The following is a 21,625-nucleotide window of genomic DNA, read 5'->3' as shown; positions in this document are numbered from 1 at the left end:
CTAAGCTTAGCTACTTAATAGGTTTTTTTCACTTGAATGTGCACGTTGTTGGTATACTTGCATGTCATGAAAACCAATATAAACTGGAGAGTTCACACCAACTAAGAATCAAGTTCGTTATAAGAAGAAAATAATTTTGTGAGTGATTGTGGGAAGTGAATAATTTTGAATACTCTGTTGACAACAAAATTCCCTGTTTGGACATTGGGACCAGCTAAAACTGTGGAAGTTGCTGATTTGGTGGAAATCAGCATTTTACAATAATATGAATCAAAAACTTAGGAGAAAATGGCTACTCTCCATCAGCAATACATGACTGGAAAGGTATATTTTTTCTTCAGTAATGAACTATGTTATACGAGACTCTTGATCTCTATCAGCGACCTGATTTGAGCCTGAGAGTGACTGGGAAAGCAGAGTAGCCTTTCAAGAGCTTGTGTAGTATCTTTTCATTAGCTAGTTACAGTTGCGCTTTTTAATACACTAATAGGTTTGGTCAAATATTTGGTGTTTCAAATCTACTAAGGAAATGTGTTATTTATTTGGTAAGTTGGGATTCTTGACTACTTCTGAGTGGTGAAAATACGTAAAGATAAATGGCAAAAAGTCAGTTGCCTGTGTTCACGCTTGATTTACATTTCTGTAATTTAGGATATTATAATTTTTCCTTTCATCATTTTGTGATACTAAAAGCAAAGCCAAATTTCTTAACTTAACCTGTAAGAGTGTTGTTCTGCATAGTGTTGTTCGTAAGATGGCTTCATTATTGAAGTCTCTGTATCTTGCTTCTGCTTTATAAAACTTGAGGGAGAAAAACTCTGTTAGACAGTACATTTCTACTGTTTTCACAGCCTAACCCAAATGAAAATTGTTGCCTCAGCTTTCAATGAGAGCATAATGTGGGCTATGATCTGGATGCCAGACTTGCTATAACTAGTCTGAACGTGCTTTTCATGGCCTATTTTAAAGCTCTAACATAAATAAATAGAATATTTAATACAACTCTCACCCTGTTTAGAAAACACAGTTGTTTTATAGGTGTTCAGATCTGCAGGACCTGTCAAGTGATGTATATCACAGCACCTGTAATCTTTTTCCACAAACAGTGCTGTGTGTATGCATGTAGGATGTAGATATAGTTTTCTCATTCTCTAATGAAAATCTGCAGTAAGAATTCATTAAAATAATTGTAGAACAACTATTCCATAGTGAAATAAAGCAATTTACATGATATGGAGTTATTTGAAATTTTTTGACTCAATAGCTATTCTGTGTCTGTGCTGTATGTATAGATATGTTTGTAATTCCTCAGATAATCAGAGACATATTTTTTTAAAAATGAGTTAGCACATCAGTTGTGACAAAACTTAACAATCCAACTTGACATCTTGAGTAGTAGCCTAGTTTAGAAAATTTAGGTTGCTTGTGTGCCCAGATTTGTGTGTGTGCATAGATATTTCTCCTTCTTTGTATAACTGCAGTCCGAAGTGCTTTGGACTGAGACCTGGAGATCCAGTTAAGTACTGAGTAGCTGTGTGCACATTAGTGTTTTGGTTCAGAGCAGTAGCGTTGGTTTGTATTGAATCCCCAGCACTCCCACTTACTGCTCATTGATTGAGTTTGCAGAGCAGTTTTTATATAAATGAACCAGACTCCTTTCAGAAGAAACTAAGCCAGAATTTTGTTGTGGCATGATTAGTGCTACTCCAGGCACGTACCAAACGTGCTTCCAACTCCAAACATAAGGGACTGAACCAATGGTTTGTTTGCAGACAGCTTTAAAACACATGCATTGTAAGGATTTTTGGCCCAGTGAACCAGACTAAATGTGATTTAGCGTGAGCTCCCTGCTTACAAATTAGAAACACGGGCGTCTTCACCAGCTGCTTCTCTTTACTGACCTGTTGCTGTTGTGCCATTGTATTTACTACTGTAGACAGAGCCTAGTAGCTTGTGTGACTCGATTGCAGTTTTAATAACTCATCTAGTTAGGATAAAGATCTCTGATGTGCTGCTTTAACTACAATCACTTCTAAAGTAATTTTGACTGCTTTAAACTTGTCAAAGCTTGAATTTCTCACTAGAGGTTTTTTTTTTTGCATGCCAGGAATATACATTTGGAAAGTGCACATTTTAATAATCTGATTATTCAAAACTTCTAGCAGAATTTTTGTTCAGAACTGAGGAAAAATGCATCCATGGTCTTTAGATATTTGAATTCAAAGCAGCTTCTTACTTTCTGGCAGAAGCGAAGAAGTGTTTCAAAATAGGAAGCTGGATGGAAAGCACCTTCCTATTAGATAGGTTGTACTGGTGTTACCACGTTGTTAACTTAAGCAGCTGCAGAACTGCAACATAGAAAATAATTCCTCAAGTCTGTTGTGTACATTTATTCCCAGACTATGAAGAATGCCATCCATAAGTTTATAAATGTATTTTTTCACTGACTTTTTGTTTCAAGCATATTTTGCTGTGATGTCCTGATAGATGGATTTTGATGTTCTTTTTTAACTGGCTGAATGTGGGCTGACTGACAGCTTTTTATTAGTTTATTAATACTTACATGACTTGTGTTTTTCTGCTGATTTTTTTGAGTGCATATGCATATCTTGTATCATTTCATTTCACTGATTCTAAAAATTCAAAACAAAGCTTTAGTATCAGAAGTAGTATTTTAGGAAAGCCTGTGAGGAGTAAACCTAGCTGGATAAGCTAACCTTTCACAGAGGGGATGAGAGAGTCGTGAGGTGACAGTGCGTAATTAAGGCAGTAATTTTGAAAGATTGTCTCGGACTTAAACTTGTTGCATGTGATGCAACAGGTGTGTCTGTGGTTGTTACATTTTAAGAATTGCATCATAATTGTATAGCATCTTTAGATGTCTACAGAGTAGATGGCCAAGTCTGAGCTAGTTACTTTGGTCTTTGTATAATTACTGAATAGAGGTAGGTTTGGACCATTTTTCATCTAGCCAACTGTAGGAATCTATTTTGGGTTGAGATGAATCACCCTAGAAATGTTGTATTTCATCTGGCCAACTGTAGGAATCTATTCTATGTTAAGATGAATCACCCCAGAAATGTCATCTTCCCTCCAAGAGGGATTAGAACGGCTAGTTCAGATGTGGACATCTTTATTTGTTCAGATGAATCCCACTTTTTATGGGTGGTGGAGTTTGGCAGTAAGCCTTTTCTAAGAGCTTGTGTTTGTTTAGGAACTGAAAACCATAGAACTGTTAGTGGAGAAAACAGCTCAGGAATGTGACATATTTTTTAGATATTATTGTCAGTAATTAGAAAAATGTAAAAAGTCTCCCAAACCTTGTTTCTTAACGCGTTGCATGTGATTTATGCAGAACCTTTGCTCAAAGCAGGAATACAGATGATTTCCTATGTCAATACTTTGTATCCCATCCCCAAACAGTAGTTTCATGTAGCTCATTTACAGTTGTTCACTTCCTTGCTAGCACTGTTGGGGACTGTAATTGTTTTGTTTGTTTGTTTTAGCTTGCAGAAAAACATGAGAGAGGTTGTAGTTCAGTAGGGCATGGTCTTGATATTGATGTGAACAGTATATGTTGATAACCATTCCATAACTACTGTGTTTGCCTGATTATAAAGTATACTAAAGTTAGTGTTAAAATTACAGATTTTTATTTCTAATACATTTACTAGGAATGAGCTATTTTTCATATGGTGTGTTTGTAATCTTTGGATGGTCTTTGCTTTTTCACAGAGAGTATTATTATAGTAGGGGTTTTTTTCAGTATTACTTTCATCTGTCCCGATATGCATAATAATGTACTTCTAAATTACTTTTTATTTTTAATACAGGTAAGCATATATGCTTAACAGTGAGAGCCAAACACTAGAGAAGGGCAACAAATCTGGTGAAGGGTTCAGGGCACAAGCTTTATGGGGAGCAGCCAAGGGAGCTGGGGTTGTTCAGTCTGGAGAAAAGGAGACTGAGAGGAGACCTTATTGCTTTCTACAACTACCATCTGCCTAAAAGGAGGTTATAGCGAGGTGAAGGTTGGTCTCTCCTCCCTGATAGGTAGTGACAGGACAAGGAGAAATGGCTTTAAGATGCACCAGGGGAGATTTACTTTGGATGTTAGGAGGAATTTCTTTACTGGAGGGTTGTCAAGCATTGGGATAACCTGCCCAGGGAGGTGGTTTAGTCAACATCCCTGGAAGTGTTTAAAAGAGGAATAGGTGTCATACTTGGGGACGCGGTCTAGGTAGTGGACTTAGCAGGGCTGGATCAATGGTTGGACTCAGTGATCTTAAAGGACTTGCAAACCACATTAGTGGCAGTAATAGCTGTTGGGGTAGTAAAACAAAATAACTCTAGTTGAATTAAATTGTTTCTAGTAGTTTAAAAATTGACTAATGGTATCTATTTTCCAGGAAAATTAACTTCTAATAAAGAATGGTCTTTCTGAGTATTACTTTTTGTGGATCAAAAGTGCTGTGAAATTGGGAAAGGTTTAGTTTTGCTTCATATTTTCTTAGGGGTGCTTGGTTTTGATGCTAATGGTACGAAGATGTTCACAGAAATTGAAAATATTAGAAATGTAGCCAGGTGCACAAATGGAGAATAAGAATCCAGCTTTTTCCTATCATAGAAGCACACCCTGGTTATTGGGGTGCATTCTAGCTCATTCTCTTTGTGAACCCAAAGATTTTTAAATCTGTGTCTCTCTCTCCCAAAGTGGTATAGCCAGGGAAATAAAGAAATCTTTCATCACAGATTACATGAGATTAAGACACTCTTCAGGGAGAGTGTAAGCACCTTGGAATCACTTAGTATCATAATGATAGCTATTATAGGGCCCTAAGAGATTATTTTAAAGCGTTCTTACTGATTTCTCAAGACTGACGTAGCTTTATGAACAGTTTTGGTCTGCTTCTCATTCAGTAGTAGGTATTAAAAAAATTTGCTCTTGCCTGTTAGATTCCAAATAATTAGTTTTCTGCTAAGTTTAGTAGTTCTGAAGCTTTGAATGTATTAATATTTTCCTATTTATTTTCTTTTGCATTGCATTTGGGGTTTTGTTTTGAGAATCTTAAAGAATATATATAAAGAATATATGCTGTACATGTCAGGGATTAATACAGATTCTTAGCCCTATATTTTTGTCTAAGATCAACCATCTATCTTACTGAAGTTATAGTTGGATGGTATTGAACATGGCATTTAGTTTGTCTCAGTGATAGTATTTAGGATTCAATTTATCACCTAAAAATTGTAGGGTAGAAGTTCTTAATAGGTTGTTATTGCTGATAATTTAAAACATTTTTGTTTTCTTAGGTAAGAGAAAAAAGGGTGTTGTCAGGAAGTGTAGAGGAGATAAGTGCAATATTCAGAATTTGTTACTTGAGTGTGAGGAAAAAATAGTAGTTATTTTGATAATATGAAGTATAAACTGAAAAAACTGTAAGTGGTGCATCTCATTTTGTTTCTTTAAAGGGAAATGGTTTAGAAAGCAGGCTGGCGATCTGTGTGCAAAGGAGTATTTAGGTCAGTGGGTCTGTTCTGTCCTGCTTTGTTACAGGACTAAAGGATCTGTTGTGCTGAATGCATTCTTGTCTTCGATACATGTAGGTTTCTGTTTAGTTGAAGCACTCTTTCATGAATATTCATTAAGTTTGATTATACTTAAGTAATTTATTCTAGTAATTATAGGGTGCTATTATCTAACTGAGTTAAAACTACTCTTTATAAATAAAGAATTCTTTTGGAATTGTTGGAGGGTTTAGTTTGTTTTATAATTGTAAAAACTTACAGTAGAAATATAAAATGATGCTATTATGAGGTGATGATTGATCATAAAAATATTTCAAATATCTACCATTTGTACCCTTGTAGTATTTATGAAGTAATTTCTTTTACTATATTTTTAATATCCCTAACTTAGATATGTTATGTATTTGAAGTGACCAATTTTTTTGTATTACAGATACCCAAAAGCTGTTACTTATTTGTAAAGTATCTGCTGATTCTTTGAGTTTCTACCTCTTTTTTTTTTTTTTTTGGAACTTCCTACGTGACTTAATGAGTTAAAGAGCTTTCTAAAATAAAACAGGGGCTGACTCTGGGTAGTCTGACTTGATAGAGAGAGGATTAGTGGAAGACCAGGCAAGCTGTTGTTCATGTATTAGCCTATTTTCGTTTAATTCTCTGCAGTAATATTCCAACAGAAAATGAGAACCTAGGAGGTAATTTTTCTGGTGTAAGATATACTTACACCTAGGGAGAAAAAAAACATACACTGTGTATCGTTTATTTTACACACTTTTACCTGTCATTCACAAATGCTAAAAAAAAAAAATAAATCCCCTCACAGTGAAGTATCCATTTTTCTCCTTGCTAGATTTTGAAAGTACCCATATTGGGTTTTGCTTCCTGCTAAAAGTAGGACATGCTCACTTCCTTAAATGACCTCTCTCAATTCTTCATCTGTCCCTTCATGGAGTTTATTCTTTATTTTTCCTAGATGTATCACTTAGGATACTTTCCCCATTAGCACAGGAAGCCTAAAGGAGTGCCTAGATTTGCTGGAACAGAGTTAATTCTGATTATTTACTTAAGCATCAACTACGTGATTCTTTGTGATAGCTTTGCATTGAGATAGAAAAAGTGTGATATTCCTGGAGGCAGTTTTCCTTTCCCAGCAGGTTGCTAGGACTGTTTTGACTTGTGAATTCTCTTCTGTCCCTCACAGAAAAAAAACAGTTTTCCTTAAGAGGAGATTTGTGAAGGGTACTATGAGGTAGAACTTGTCAAGCTTTCAAGACTTCCAATTTACATCACTGACATAATGTGTAATTATAGATTTTATCTCAGAAACATTGCTATGGCAAGCTTTCATTTTTTTAATGTCCAGCTTGTTTAAAGGGATATTTAGTTGAATGTGTTATTTAAGTTGAATTTGTTGTTGGTTGCAGTATTTTGATCTGTTAACTAATGCTACATTTGGTGGTTTTGCGGCAGGATGTTTGAGGTGCTTGGGGATTTAAGTGTAGTTTGCCGAGGCTGTGTGAGGAAGAGAATAGGTGCATTTTATATTACATTGGTGTGTTGACTGGGTTGATGAGATCCTTACAGGACTCTAGGAAGACAATGTGCTTTTTTTCTGTACTTAAGTTGTAGCAGTGCAACCTTTGTTTTTTGTCAGAGGCATAGAAGCCACCACAGACAATTTTTTTTTCCAAATGAAAATCAGAATGTTTGCATAACAATTACTGGACAATGAGCTTTTTTTCTCATTCACAGATAATTTCTCAATAGATGGAAACTCGTGCATTGCTTCTGGAGTCCCCAGCCTCATGAATCCAGTAACTAAGCCTGCTACAACCACCTCTTTCAACACTTCTGTGGCTGAGATTCCAAGGAAGCGCAAAGGAAGTGATTCGGATAACCAGTAAGTAAATCAACTCTGTATGTGTCTCAACATAAATTTGAGACATTCATCTCTTTACTTGTACAACATGGTAACCCTCTAATCCTCTTTCCTTTATTTATTACCGTTACTTGTTACAATTTGTTCCGAATGCATTTTTTGACAGTCTCGAGTTATTAAAAGTAGGAAAAAAGTAATACTTAAATCTAAAGGATATATTCAGGATTCTGTAATGCCATTTCCTGGCCTGAAGTGTCTGGGTGACGTGTCTCATGCTGAAATTTCAATCCTAACTATTTTCTTTTTTTTTTTTTTTTTTCCCTTCTTTGCCTGTTTCTAAAGGCAAGTTTACTTTGCAGCAAATTGTTACTAATTTGCTTGAAGTCTCACAAGTGCACTAGAATATCACCTTCAAGCATGAAACAAGATTACTAGTTAAGCTCTCTGATCTAGAACTAGGGAATCAGACCTGCTTCTGTAATGACCAGGGCAGCCATTTACTTAAATGTCCAGACAGATCTGTGACCTAAAATTGAGGATCTTCCTACAGTAGTACTCAGTCTTTTTAAGTGGGTCATACTTGACTACTGATGTGATACTGCCAACTGTTTTCTCCTCTTTTATAGCTGCCGAATAGATGCCAGTTAACCAAATAATAATAATTTGCATAGAAAAAGAATTGTTTTTATAGTGACCTATTCAAAGCTGTGTTAAACATGCAGAAGTCAGGTACAAACGTTGACCTGCAGATCTAGTGCGTTACAAACATCTGCAAACTAGTGTGGAAAACCCACCTTTTAAAAAGGAGGGGGGTAGAAAATTTACATGTATTTGTTGTTATTTAAGCAATTCTCTAAAATCCCTGCTTCTTCCATATATATTCCATTGATCTACAGAGTATGACCATACTGTGGAGATTGATATAATTGTCAGCTTGGGAGATTCAAGTGTATCGTATAGATCACTGAAAACTCCAGAAATACATTAGTTTCTGAAAAAAAGTCTCTATTCTTTTTCAGTAGTGCTTGTGGACTTTACCCAGTTCAGTAAAAGGGCTGGTTCCTCAACAGTGTTTCCCTGAAATCTGGATCTCTCTCTGATTTCCTGAAGTTTTTGTCATAAAAAAATTCCGTGTTCAAGTTGAAATATTACCTGAAAAAGTAGTATTTTATAAGAACTAGTAATTCGTTTCTAAAAACTAATGTTCTTGCTAAAAATAACTAATCCTGTGGGATTCCCACTGAAATATTTTTTCTACTGGGTATATCAAGTCATCTTTTTATGCTTCAAACTACTTTTTGGCTTACTTTATTACCTATTTCTGCAGGGATACAGTTGAAGTTGATGGTGATCCTCAGAAAAGGTACATGTGAATTTGTTTCTGTTTTCAGTCCTATACGCGTCATGTTTTCCTGTTTAGCTAAATGAGTTATGTGGTTTGCCTTAAGGAATGTTTTGTCTAAAGGTGAATCTTGTTACCAGACTTGTTAGTGTTGAAGTTAAGGTAAGAATAGGAACGAATGACAAGTAACAGTTAAATAGGAAGTCTGAGGAAAGGTCTCATACTCTTCTAGGACTGGTGCATGTAAACATTTTTTGTTTGTTTGTTTGTTTTTAACCTCGTCAGGTGTTTAAAATAGAACTACCATAACTATGTTAAAATAATGCTATTACATGGTGACAAACCAGTGTTAAGATTGGCTCTGCAGCAGAAGTAAACCTTTTGTGTGTATATGCTATGTGATAGTTATTAATTATGTAATTACTTGTTGTGATTTATTTTTCTGCACCTGGATACCTTAGAAAATATATTTGTTTATATACAGCTGTGTACTACTCCTTTTTATCCTTGTTGTCAATGGTTGGTGTATGGCTTATTGAGTATTGTAAAAATCTTTCTTTGGCAATAAATTGATTGTTTCTTTGTGGATTTTTCCATGGTGCTCATGATGGAAAAGTGTGAATGAAAAAGCTCTTCTGTCTTTGAAACCTCTGCTTCTGTTTTACAAGAAATGAGAAAGTGTGTTTAATAAATCAGTTGAGAAAAAAAAAGAGGAAAACGTGGTATTCTTTATTTTTTCCTGAATAATACAGATTTTTTTCTTTCTAGTAACAATTAAGTATACCTACATTGCAGCAATGAGGTAGAATGTCACGCTATGTTCATGTAGTCAATGTATTATTTATATCAGTAAAATAACAGCTGCTGGACAGAGGGTATATAAATCCATTGAAATCTGTGACTGTTCTAGTTTCATCCCAAGTGGAGCTCCTGAGGGAGAAAGAGTTAGTTAATAGGGCCACATGCTGCATTGCAGTTGGTCTGGCTTCCCCTTACCTATTCTCCTCTTACAGTCAGACAGTGTCACTTCTGTTGGATTTCATAGCATATGCATATTTCTGGTAAAAATGTCCTTTAAAATGAAAGAAAAATATTAGTTATTGCTAACTCGTCTAAATCTGAAACTGTTTCACTGAAGAAAAGTCCTAGGGTCTTGTGAGCCCAACCTATTTCTGTGTTTGGACTTATCAGACTGTCTAGAACCCTGGGTTCCAGTGAAATCTGAAGTTGAAGAACTGGATCTCTCAATCATGTGTTAACACCTCTGGCTGCTGGATCCTTGCCAGGGTCAGTGCTTAGTTACAGGTAGAAGCAGCTTTTGAGGTCTTTCCTAAAGCTGTAATCTGCGACTGTCCTTCTACTTCCTGCTTCCTTGTCCTTTCCTCATAGGAAACGGCTGCTGACTGACTGGCCTGCCTCCTTATCCTCCTGGTACAACATATACGTCTTCTGAATTGGTCATAGACTAGCAGGTTTTTCCTCTGAAACAGAGCTTAGAGTACTGCATGAGACATTTCCACCAGTGAATTAAAAAAAGCTGGAGAACTGCTTTAGAAAGGTTAAAAGTGTCTGTAAAAGTATCTGTTTTTCTTTTAAAGAAAATAGTAGCCAGTGTTTGTATGGGAACTGCCTGTACCAACTACCCTATACTGAATTTGCAAGATACCCGTTAGGCCATGTTCTGAAATTCTTAATAGACGATGGTGAAGAATACAATGATCTTGGGAAAGAGAAAAGATCATTACCCTTGTTTGAATTGTGCTTTATGTTTTCCTGCTGCCTGGTATTTATCATGAAGGAGGTACTGTGATTGTCTTTCACTGACAATTTTATTACGTAGACTTTCCAGCCATTGCTGTGTGGTATGGGATAATATTTAACTTTTCCTTTTTCTGATCATGAGTATTTAAAGTATATGTTAGGCCCAGTCCGGACTAGGGGTGTTTTTGTCATCTTTTGACAGTAAGGTTTTGGAACTAAAAACGTGAATAGATTATCTGTTTTGTAAAATTTTAGTTTAAAAAATAAGATCAAGCCTGGACCTAAGTTATTTGAATGTTACCTTGATTTTGTTTTCCCCATGATAGAAATACCTCTGTAATTACAAAATGTTCCTGTAATATTTTCACATAATTGTGTGTATTGGAAGCTATGCTTTGGTCTCTCCTCTCTTATGCAGCACTTGCTAGATATCTTTGTAGTAGGAATTTTTATGGGTTTGCTTTTGTTAGAGCCATAGTAAAGTTGTAAAATTTTCTATATCTTCTTGAATCCGTGGCAGGAAGGAAGTGCTTACTATTAAATATTGAATGTAAAATTCTGTATCTTGTTTTCTCTAGGAGTGAAGATGAAGAACATGTTAAAATAAAAGATTTCAGGTATTAATTTACAATAAATCTACATTTTGTTAGTAAATACTAGTATTCACAATAGTGAAATATGAATTTGTGGGTAACATTCATTAAAATTGTCAAATACTTAACAGTAAACTCATTCGCTTTTCCCCTAAATGTATAGTAATTTTTAGAACCTCCTCGAGGATTTTATTTTCTCCCAATTTTAATGAATTTCTGTTGCAGAGTATCTCAGGTGGTTTAGCAGAAACCTGAGGTTAAAATTTTCAAGGTGAGAATTAAATATAGTAGAGTCAAGTTGTGTATAAAAGGAAAAGCTGATTTTTGGTCTGTATGAATTTGAGAATTGTTTTTTTTCTAGATCAGTCTAGCCTTGGATGTATTTAAAATTTATCTGATATGAAAATGGATTCAGCTAAAGCATAACAAAGAATACTTGGTCTGGAGTAAGTTTTTCTATACAGAATTAGTCAAGGTTTGCCTTGTGTAAGCGCTGTCACTTTGAATTCATATGTTACCTGAACCCAAATGGAAGTTCACATAAAGCACTTGTAAGATTTGAAATGCTGCGTGACTGAATGCAGTCATGATTCATCCAAACAAATATTTTAAACTATTGACAATCCATTTAGTAAAACTTAGAGCTGTTTTATGAAGGTTTTTTTTTTAAGACGTGTCTTTCATTTGTCATGGGAGCAGAGATGTCAAAGCAGAAATACACAATCAGCTCTGCTGTCAAAAGCTTTATTTATACAGTATGCTAACTAATAATTAGAAGTGTTCTTGTAAGTTAAATTAAATGAAAGAAAAAAAAAGAGTTCCAAAATACATTTCTAGGTTTTTTTGTTTAACTCGAAAGTTAATTTTTCTTATGGAGTATTCCAGTTTGCCATACAAGATTCTGTTCTGTACATTGCGTTAACACCTTTAATGTTGTGTATCTTTTTTTTTTCCTTAATTTTGCTCATTAATTGGAGGAAAAATATGTTGATAGAAGGCACTTTGAAGGTTTGCTTAAGAACTATCTCCCTCCAGTGTTTTTTTTTCACAAGCTTGTTGGGAACTTGCTTTTCTCCCTTCCCCTTTGTGAATGTAACAGCAGGCTTTTTTAATCATCCGGTCATCATTTAAATTTCTGCATCCTCCTAGTCAAGTTTCTATAACTTCTTATTCATTCCTAGAGATTTGTGGAAGATTGTTCTCTTTCCCCAGATATTTGTATTTGTCTTCCTGAGGTTCACAGTTGAAGAAGCACACACAGTGTATTACTTGACTGTTTCCTACATAACAGAGAGGAAAAGTTGAGCGAACCTCTAGCGCTGAGAATAACTGATAAAACTTGAATTTTTTAAACGGCTTTAGAGAGAGAAAAGCTAATTGCTTGGATGAATGCCCCAGAATTTTTATGTGTGGGGGGGGATTTATTTGGGGTGAAAAATAATAAAAATTATAGAAGACTAAGTCTTTAAAAATGTACTTTGTTCTTTTTCAACCGGCTAGGTGTAGTGAACTGTGTTGCCTTTAATGCTTTCTGTTACAGTATGCTTAAGAGGAAGAGTTTTGGAGATCAGTTAACCAAAACATGTTGTCCCTCAGTTTGATTAACTACACTGCATCTGGTCTCAATCAGAAAGGAAAATAATCTTCATTTTAATTGAGTGACTAGTTTGCCTTCTGAGTAAGGAGGGAATAGAATGAATTAAACTTCTCTTGATCTGCTAGAGGGTCTAAGAGGGGAGGTGAGCTAGAAAAGCTAACATACTCCACGAGAAAGAATTAAAGAGAAAGTGCCCCGAGTTATAAATATATTAGTGATGTTCATTGTCATATGCCTTAGAAGGGGTTTTCTGATTGTAAACAGTCCAAGAAGATAAGCTCTCTTTCTGTGGTTGAGTTGCTGGACAGAGGCTTACCAAGAGATGAAACCTGTGACACAGTGTGCACAGAGGCTGAAACCCTTCTTACCACCTTAAGAGGTGAAAGCTTTTCTGAAATACCTCTAGTGAAATTAGATGAGGCATAGCTTTTTCTTCTGGTTTCCACTACGTCTCTTATAATCACATGTAATTGTGTTGTCTGTTGCTTCTGATGTGCTATGAATAAATGGTTGTGCTTGTGTCTTCATTCAATCTGCGTAGTTTTATGATAATGAGATAACACATCATTCATCTCTTATAGTTGTGAGTTTGCATAAAACAAGAATTCAAAGATGCTTTAACAACAGTATTTGTTTAAAAAAAAAAAAAGTAGAATGAATACCCTGTTTTAGTTACACTGGTCAGGTGTTGATAGAGCCAGGGAGCAGAAATGTCTTCCAGTTGTTATTAATGACATCAAAAGTTCTCTGGTATACAGTAAGGTGTGAAGGTATTCACTTGGACATTAGGGTCACAATAAAATTTTAATTTTTAAAAGTCCTCATAGACTTTTGTTCCTGCCACATATAATCAAGTTTTTGTTTGACGTGTTTTTTTCACTGAATACTTTACATTGTAATTGTGATAATTTCTGCCTTGTTCAGGTGAATCCAATTCGATTGTCAAATATTAGTATATGAAAAACTGTTTCAGTGCAGTATTACTTGTGATATGTTCTGTTTCCAAAATTGAGTTCTCGTATTATGGGGAAAATCACTTGTTCTACTAATTTCTTAAAATAATTTCTCTTCTTAGAGAGGCTCACAGTCAAACAGAAAAACGAAGAAGAGACAAAATGAATAATTTGATAGAGGAATTGTCAGCTATGATACCTCAGTGCAATCCTATGGCAAGAAAGCTAGACAAGCTTACAGTGTTACGAATGGCTGTACAACACTTAAAATCATTAAAAGGTGGGTTTTAGGAAACTAATCCTGGAAGTCCTTGTTCTGTCGGGAGTTATACTGCGTATCTTCTTTGTTAAATATATCAAAGGTCATTTATTTTATGTTTCCTTGCTAAGTTCTGTTCTGAGTCTGTTCTTCATTTAAACGTACATGTTTTTGTAGTTTCTAGAACTTAATGTCTTCTTTTTACTTAGCATAATAGGAAAAAAACCACCCTTCAGTGTCTTATTTTCTGTCTGCTAAGGGTATGCCTTGCAGTCAAGTTACTCCTTGATTCTTTTTTAAAATTACAGCCATCACATCTGTCTTTCGGTATTTTCCAGCCCCCAAATTAAATTTGTGTTCTGTAATCTCTTCACTTTCCATCACACTTTCTGTAATAGTAATACCTGTGTTGCTCTACTGATGCCAATATCTGTACTGCTAGCAGAGAAGCTGATGGCATTCACACTCCTGTTTGTTATTCCCATATTTCTAATTGCATCAGTGCTTTGTCTGTCTACTAGAATTTGACGTTTATCTGTTGACTTTGAAATTTACAACTGTATTAAAAAAAAACTATTTAAAAAAATACAAGAAACCCAGTCAAAACTAAATTTTGGGAAGGCTTTAAATTGAAGGCTGAGTCATTTATAAAATACCAAATACTTCTGATGAGTTGTTTATCCTGAGATTAGAAAAAAAGTCTCCTCACCAGTGGGAAACTATGCTAATGCTTACATAAACAAACTGATGTAAGTAGTTATAGTGATAGGGAGCACAGAGAACTCACTTCCATGATAGGTTCTATCTTTTACAGCGTAACTTCATAAAACTGAAGAAAAAATCACATTTGGACATAATCATCTTTCAAACTTATTTTTTGCCTGCAAGAACAGTAGTCAAAAGGACTACTTTAACAAAAACTTTAACAGAATGGTTGATGACTTTGATTACATTAAACTCTTAAACACTATGAAATGTGAAAAATTTACCAAGAAAAATAGTTATCAAATATTTATATGCTCAATCAGGTAGCAAAGTTAATCATGGATCTCAGTTAATGGTTTAATGTCAGGATCGAGCCAGGTTATGTTTGTTCCTTTTGCTATTGTGTTTCTCCCCTAAAAAAAATCATATGCAAATACACATTCTATATTGCATGGCTTAGCAGCAGCACACAAGAGTTTATTTTTTTGGCACTACTGTTTCAGGATGATAATCTGATCAACAGTAAGCAAAGATCAAAGGCTATCTGCATTGCAAAAAAACTGATTGTGACTAAACATATCTTAATAAGAACTCCATCAGACGTAAGTCAAAGGAGCGTGGGATTATGCTATGAACTTGACAGCAATAGAATCAGAATAATTTTGAGTTGGAAGGGGTTTCGAGTAGCCTGTTTGCCCAAGCAAGCTGAGAATTTTCGTAAAGAAGTAATGTGACAAATTAGGAGGACAGTAATTGCACTTGCAATTTAAACAAACGACTGCAAGAAATCTTTGGCTTTTACATTTGTATTTTAACAAATACATAGAATATGAGCACTGGACTCTATCCAGCACAGTTATTCTATTTATCTTATTAAAAAAAAAAAGCTTTAAGAAAATACAAGATACTATGTGGAATTACAGGGAATGCTGAAATTTGCTGGAAACTTCAGCTACTATTTACCTCCAAAAATATCTGGAAAAAGTTGTGGAAATGCTTGTAATGGGTAAAAAATATTTCAGATTACTAACCATTGTTTTGCGGAATCAAACCCTATAACCCAAAATGAGTTATAAAGCAGGTATGTTTATTTACAGCACTGGGATGCAAGGGGGTTCTCCTCTTAGCTTGCTTAACAAGCAGCTACTTATAGTGTAAAGACATGCATAGGTATAAGCGCCTACTACATATTCATACCCTTTCCCAGCTTCGTGTTGTAATTAGATCTGGAAAGTTCACTCCAGTTTTGCGCCTGCGCAGTGCCTCCTGGTGGTCATGGGCCGGGGTCTTAGGGATGAAGTAGGAAGTCTTCCTCGGGTTGAATATATTTCTTTTTGAACTTTGCGCACTCAGTCTCCTCTGGCTGTTTTCAAACTCCTGAACCAAATGCAGCCAGCTTTCTGTAGTAGGTACTGCTAGCTGGCTCCTTCGTTATCAACTTCCAAGGTCTTCAAGGCGAACAACGCCAAGCTCTAACGAACGCTCCCAGCCCCCCTTGTCTGCTTTTGCACATTACCATGAGTGCTAGAACAGTAAATGTAGTGTCAGTCTCGCTACATTTAGTGAACGAGACATTCACTTTAACCACAATAGAGTGGGGTTTGGATTGTTGGATATATAGTACTAATGAAGAATTATTCATGCCAAAAGACTGTTGATAACACTGGCATTATTCAGATTACGCAAATGTTAAGGATGCCAAAATAGGCCTATGAAATGTTTCTACAAAATTCAGTTCTTACAATACCATTTCTGTAAGAGTACGTTAAAGATATCTGAACAGAAGTTTCTGTGTTGTATGTCAAAAAAGGGCCAAGAAAAAAAAAATGGATGCATGCTTATTCATTGCTAGCATATGTTTGAGGTTTTTTATATTTAACAGTTCCATTTTTTTTTAAATATTTTTTTATTCAGCTGTTGTGGTTGCAAAGAAAATTTATTAAATACAAGCCAAGCAGAATTCTGTTAAAAGTAAATTTAAACTGTAAATTTTTACTTTCTCTCTACAAATACTCTGTTTTCAAGGTTCCACTAGTTCCTATTCAGAAGTCCGGTATAAACCTGCATTTTTAAAGGATGATGAGCTCCGACAGTTAATCCTTAGGGTAAGTGTAAGGGAGCTCTTGGTTAAATGATGTCCTTATTAAAGCTTGAGCTTTTAGTTGGAGGGTGCTTTTTTTCCCCCATCTTTTTCTGCAGGCAAGTGCTTTGATGTACTTGGCAAGTACTGGTTTATAAACTCTGTTAACTATAGAAGCTTTTTCATGAATGGGTACAGAACCTTATTTGTGAGCATTGCTGACAGCAGCCCTTGAAGGGATAATAAATCTGTATAAAATCTGCATATTTAATACATATTTTTTTTATGTTGCTATTGAAATATACATGCTGTTTTGCAGCTGGCCGCCTGCTTTCCCAATGCTGTGTTTGAGAAACTTTAGGTGCCGGTAGTCTGATTTGGTCCTTGCAATCTTAATTGCTTTCTGGAGTCATTTATTACTTTATCAGATTAAAAAAACTTTATCACTATCAGGTTTCAAAGTGTGTTTTCTTGTAGTCATCAATATTCATTGTATATTTTAACTGTATATTTTTAAAGACAGTGTCTTTATATTTTCAGGCTGCAGATGGATTCCTATTTGTGGTTGGATGCAACAGAGGAAGAATTCTGTTTGTCTCAGAATCAGTTTGCAAAATACTCAATTATGATCAGGTGGTTATAATTTAGTATCTTGGTTTACTTTTACTTTGGATTTTCTTAGAAACTTATAAATGTTTACATTTTATTGCATATTACTAAAGAACAGTCCTTGTGTATCATTTCTTGTAATTTCTTTGATTTAACCTCCTTCAGAGGAAGGCTGAATGTCCTGGAATTAGATATTTGCAAGTACAGTCAGTGTTCTTGGCCAGAGCCATAGCACCAGATTTCAATTGATCATCTAGAAGAAAACTGCTAGTCTGAGAGGAAGGGATAATTTGAAGATGTCCTAATTTCTGTCTCCAAGAGGTATTCTTCTAAATGGTAAAGTGATTTGGGGTATTTTTTAGGCCAAGGAAAATCGGTCGTTCAGCAGTGGAAGTTAATTAAAGCTTTCTTTGCTAATGCCTTTATGTTCAGATGCACTACATAACACTTCATCCACAAGAGCTATCTGTATATGTACTCTTAACTACATCTTAGCCTATAAAGTAAGAGAAATAGGAAAATATAAGTACCTTCCATTCAATGACATTTAACATAATTTACCACAGATAATCAAGGCATGATAATTTGTGTATCTATGACTTCTGTTCCCAAAACAGAAGCTACAACAGTGCTTCCATCTGTCTACTTTGAGAACTTTGGAACCATTTCTGCTATGTTAATTTCTTTCAAAATGGAATGGTAACCAATCTGGACTCTGGTTTATAGATTGATGATGATGGTGATGTTTATTATTATTACTATTATTAATATTATTAGTATTTAAAAACCAAAGCTATGTTTTTAAATGAAAGTGAAATTAGTGTTCTTATTGGAGCAAGCACTAAGCAGTATTTTATTTTGAAAAAAGACCTTCTACACTGAATTTATTCAAGGACTAAAAAGTGCCTTTTGGAGTCTTTCACATCAGAATGCCTACTTCCAGACCCATAAGATCTTCGGTATTCCAGCCAAAGAGGTTCAGAGAACATGACTGGCTTAACCCATGAGTTTATTAGTTTATTTGGGAATCATTCTAGGTTATGAATCCCATGCTGTGGCCTAATCTGTTTGTTACACCTATATATTTTGACAAGGCTGCTGTTAGCCTTTTTCAGTGGTACTCAGCATTTTTCCTTTGCATTACGGTTAGATGAAGACTGGACAAATTAGAGGCTGTGTGTTTATACCTCTTTCTTAGAAGCTTTTCATTAAACCCATTATTTGACTCTGGTTTATTGGAAAAGTACTCCCCTTTATGTATGCAGTGATCACCTAGCAAGTGGCATGGAGTCCAATAAGAGTTTCAATTTTAATCTAGAACACTTCTTGTCAAAACAGCTTCTTTCTACCCATTGATTTGATCTGCTATGGTGATGGTAAGCAATGAAATAAACCTAGCTAGGCCATCCTATTTCAAAAGAAAGTAGTGCTGCCTAGAGTAGTGCAGCCACCCAGTTACTTCGAATCAGTAGAGTCAGCAGGTTGAATGTATCCCGACTATAGAGATTCCTGTAAATATCCCCTAGTAAGGAGTGCTCAAGTGAGCTGACCTCTGCTTCCATGCAGTTCATGGCTCAGTGATGCCTTTGTTTCCAACCAAATTAGAGCTCAGAGTCATCGGGTAGCATTAATATTTCTTCTCATTCCCTTACATTCTTCCCTGCCAATAATCTATGAGTGGAGTTTTGTGTGTAACCTTCTTTGGCTAGGATCAAAAATCATGTTATGTACATAAATGCAGCATTTGGTTTTGCTAAACTATTTTTTAATATTGAACTAAATCTGCTATTTTTCAAAGGGGAAGTAACAAATTATATTTTTAGTACCCTGTTTTTATGAAAATAACATTAAATGATGGCAAACTAAACGAGGATCAAAATATTGATGTTTAGATTAATATTTTTTTTGAACTTTTTTTAAATGATTTAGAGAGCTGTTTTTCTGAGATGAGTAATAAATGTGGAGTCTCATTTCTTTTAGGATTTTTTGTGTTGTTTGTTTGTTTTTTAAATAGGCCAGTTTAATTGGACAAAGTTTCTTTGATTACTTGCATCCAAAAGATGTTGCAAAAGTTAAGGAGCAACTTTCTTCTTCAGATGTCTCTCCTAGGGAGAAGCTCATAGATGGGAAAAGTAAGTCATATTTGCATGTACTTAGATTTCTTTAAAGAGATGCTAATAAATTTAGTTATTATGCAGGACATATTCATGTGTTCAGAGGCACGTGGATGTACAAACTTGAAGTACAATTTCTGTGAACCAAACTTATTTGAATGCCTGTCTGCTGTTTAGAATACACTTACAGTTTAAAAGCTAGCCCAGAAAAGAATTTATTTTAGATAATAAGAATTACTGAAATTTGCATTGTTAAAACATTTACAAAGATGTGGTCTGACATTCTTCCTACCAGACATACTACTCTTTTTTCTTGTATTTGATAGGTCTTGTCAATACAAAAGACCTGATGTAGTCGAACATGGGATAAAATACTTCAATATCAAGAATCACTGTCTTCTCTGAAAATGCTAAGTGTCAATCCTAATTTAACCAACTCTTATTTCATTTACAGTTATTTCTAATATGGAAACCATTATGTACTGTGCAGCTAATCACTATTCTATAGCTGGCATTTATAAGCATCTTTGCAGTTCTTCCTTGTATCAAATAGAACTTGGAAATTTATAAAGCATATTTATTAAAATACCTTTCAAAATATCAAGAAAGCTTTAAAATTAGTTTGGTAGTTCTTTTTGAATTTGGAATCTGTGTGACAGTCAAGTTTTCTTTGCCCTATTTAAGTTATTAGATTTTTCTCATTTTTAATGGCAAGGACAAAATTTAAGCAATTAAACAGTAAGGAGAATGTACTGAAAGCTAAAATGAAGAAAAGGCCTTGTATTCTATATTTTTACTATTGGATTTTGGTTTTTTTAACTACTTTACTAAATTTTTGTAAGCTGGCTTGCAAGTACACACAGATTTTCAAGCTGGACCAGCTCGACTGAATTCTGGTGCTCGACGTTCCTTCTTCTGTCGGATAAAATGTAGTAGGACCACAGTCAAAGAAGAAAAGGAGTGCTTGCCCAACCCAAAGAAGAAAGGTATTCAAACAGTGTAGCTGAAGTGGGGGCTTTCTGTCTTGAAACTTGGCGTATTTAAGTTCTGAGTCATTAGCGTGATTCTTGTAGTTATCACTGACTTCACAAAGTAGCTGTAGAGAAGTGTAAATACATACTGGAGATGTGTTTTGAAAAGCAGTCTAATCGTACTCTTTCTCCTCCCTATTCACTCCTGGAAAAGAGGGAGGGAGGGAGGAATCTGAGTTACAGTGGCTGTTTAGGAGCACATGATCTGTTGTAGTCAAATTTTAGAAGTCTCAGGGAAATTTTTGAAAGCGCTGGAGCAGATCAGAAGAATGAAACTAAATAACGCATGTCTTGAAGATAACTAAATAAAGCCTGCAAAATCTGCTGTTTTGAAGGAAAAAAAGCAAGTAAACCAACTTTTTTTCTGATTTACATTTTATGTTGTGTGTACTTAAAAAGTGTGAATTTTTTTTTTGCTTTTAATAGTAGTTTATTAGTGTAATTCCATTCATTTTTCCAGTAATTTTAATTTAGTTCATATTTCACTATGCCTGTACAGCAGTATACTCCTGTAAACTTTTCAGTGAACGTATCTTTTTTAAATGTAATTTCTAGCTTTTGTTTAATACCTTAGTATTGATTTTTTGAAAGGCATGCTAAGTTTGACCCTGAAAAAGTCATCCTACTTTTATTTTTTAATGTAACCTGTTATATTTGAGATATACCATGTAATAGTGACTTTTAAAGTAGATCTGTCATTGTAAGTAAATAGAATTCAGTCTCCCTTGATGTTCCAACTGAATCAGTGAGATACAAATTTAATTTGAATTAATGTTTCTTGGAAAAGCAGTATTGAGGGAAGGCACCTTTGCAATCTGTGACAAAGCCTTGGTAGGATACCTCAATTTTTCATTTTACAGAATTGGAGTATGTTTTCTGTGGTCAAGAGGGTTCATGCAGTAAAATCTATGTAAAGCAGAATTTGTTCACAGTAGGGATATCAAGAATACTTTGGCAATTTTTGGAAACATAGTTAACAGTCAGACAAATAATATCTTCTCAATGCCTGGATGCATATGTATATATGTATATATGTTGTATGTTATATAGGCAGCAAAGAGTCTGCCAGCCGTAGGAATTAATGACAGTGTGTGCTGTAATTTAAGACTTTTAAATTGTGTTCCCAGAAAACTGAGTTCAGAAGCCTAAGATAAATAGAAAATAAGCTGAGTTGTT

The 21,625-nt window shown here is 34.9% G+C and overlaps 1 protein-coding gene across 1 annotated transcript in view; it reads left to right on the top strand.

Moving 5' to 3' along the window:
- The window catches only part of BMAL2 (basic helix-loop-helix ARNT like 2), a 36,664-nt gene that overhangs the window by 2,926 nt on the left and 12,113 nt on the right, over window positions 1-21,625 (top strand). The window contains exons 2-9 of the mRNA XM_054062998.1: window positions 7,279-7,426; window positions 8,733-8,768; window positions 11,087-11,125; window positions 13,774-13,931; window positions 16,641-16,720; window positions 17,236-17,328; window positions 19,319-19,436; window positions 20,261-20,404. Of these exons, the coding sequence (XP_053918973.1) occupies window positions 7,279-7,426; window positions 8,733-8,768; window positions 11,087-11,125; window positions 13,774-13,931; window positions 16,641-16,720; window positions 17,236-17,328; window positions 19,319-19,436; window positions 20,261-20,404 (816 nt within the window). The remainder of the gene's footprint in view (window positions 1-7,278; window positions 7,427-8,732; window positions 8,769-11,086; window positions 11,126-13,773; window positions 13,932-16,640; window positions 16,721-17,235; window positions 17,329-19,318; window positions 19,437-20,260; window positions 20,405-21,625) is intronic.

This window comes from Cuculus canorus, chromosome 1 (genome assembly GCF_017976375.1).
Source record: "Cuculus canorus isolate bCucCan1 chromosome 1, bCucCan1.pri, whole genome shotgun sequence".
NCBI lineage: Eukaryota > Metazoa > Chordata > Aves > Cuculiformes > Cuculidae > Cuculus > Cuculus canorus.
The sequence above is the reverse complement of the archived record's forward strand: the minus strand, read 5'-3'. Positions and strand labels throughout refer to the sequence as shown.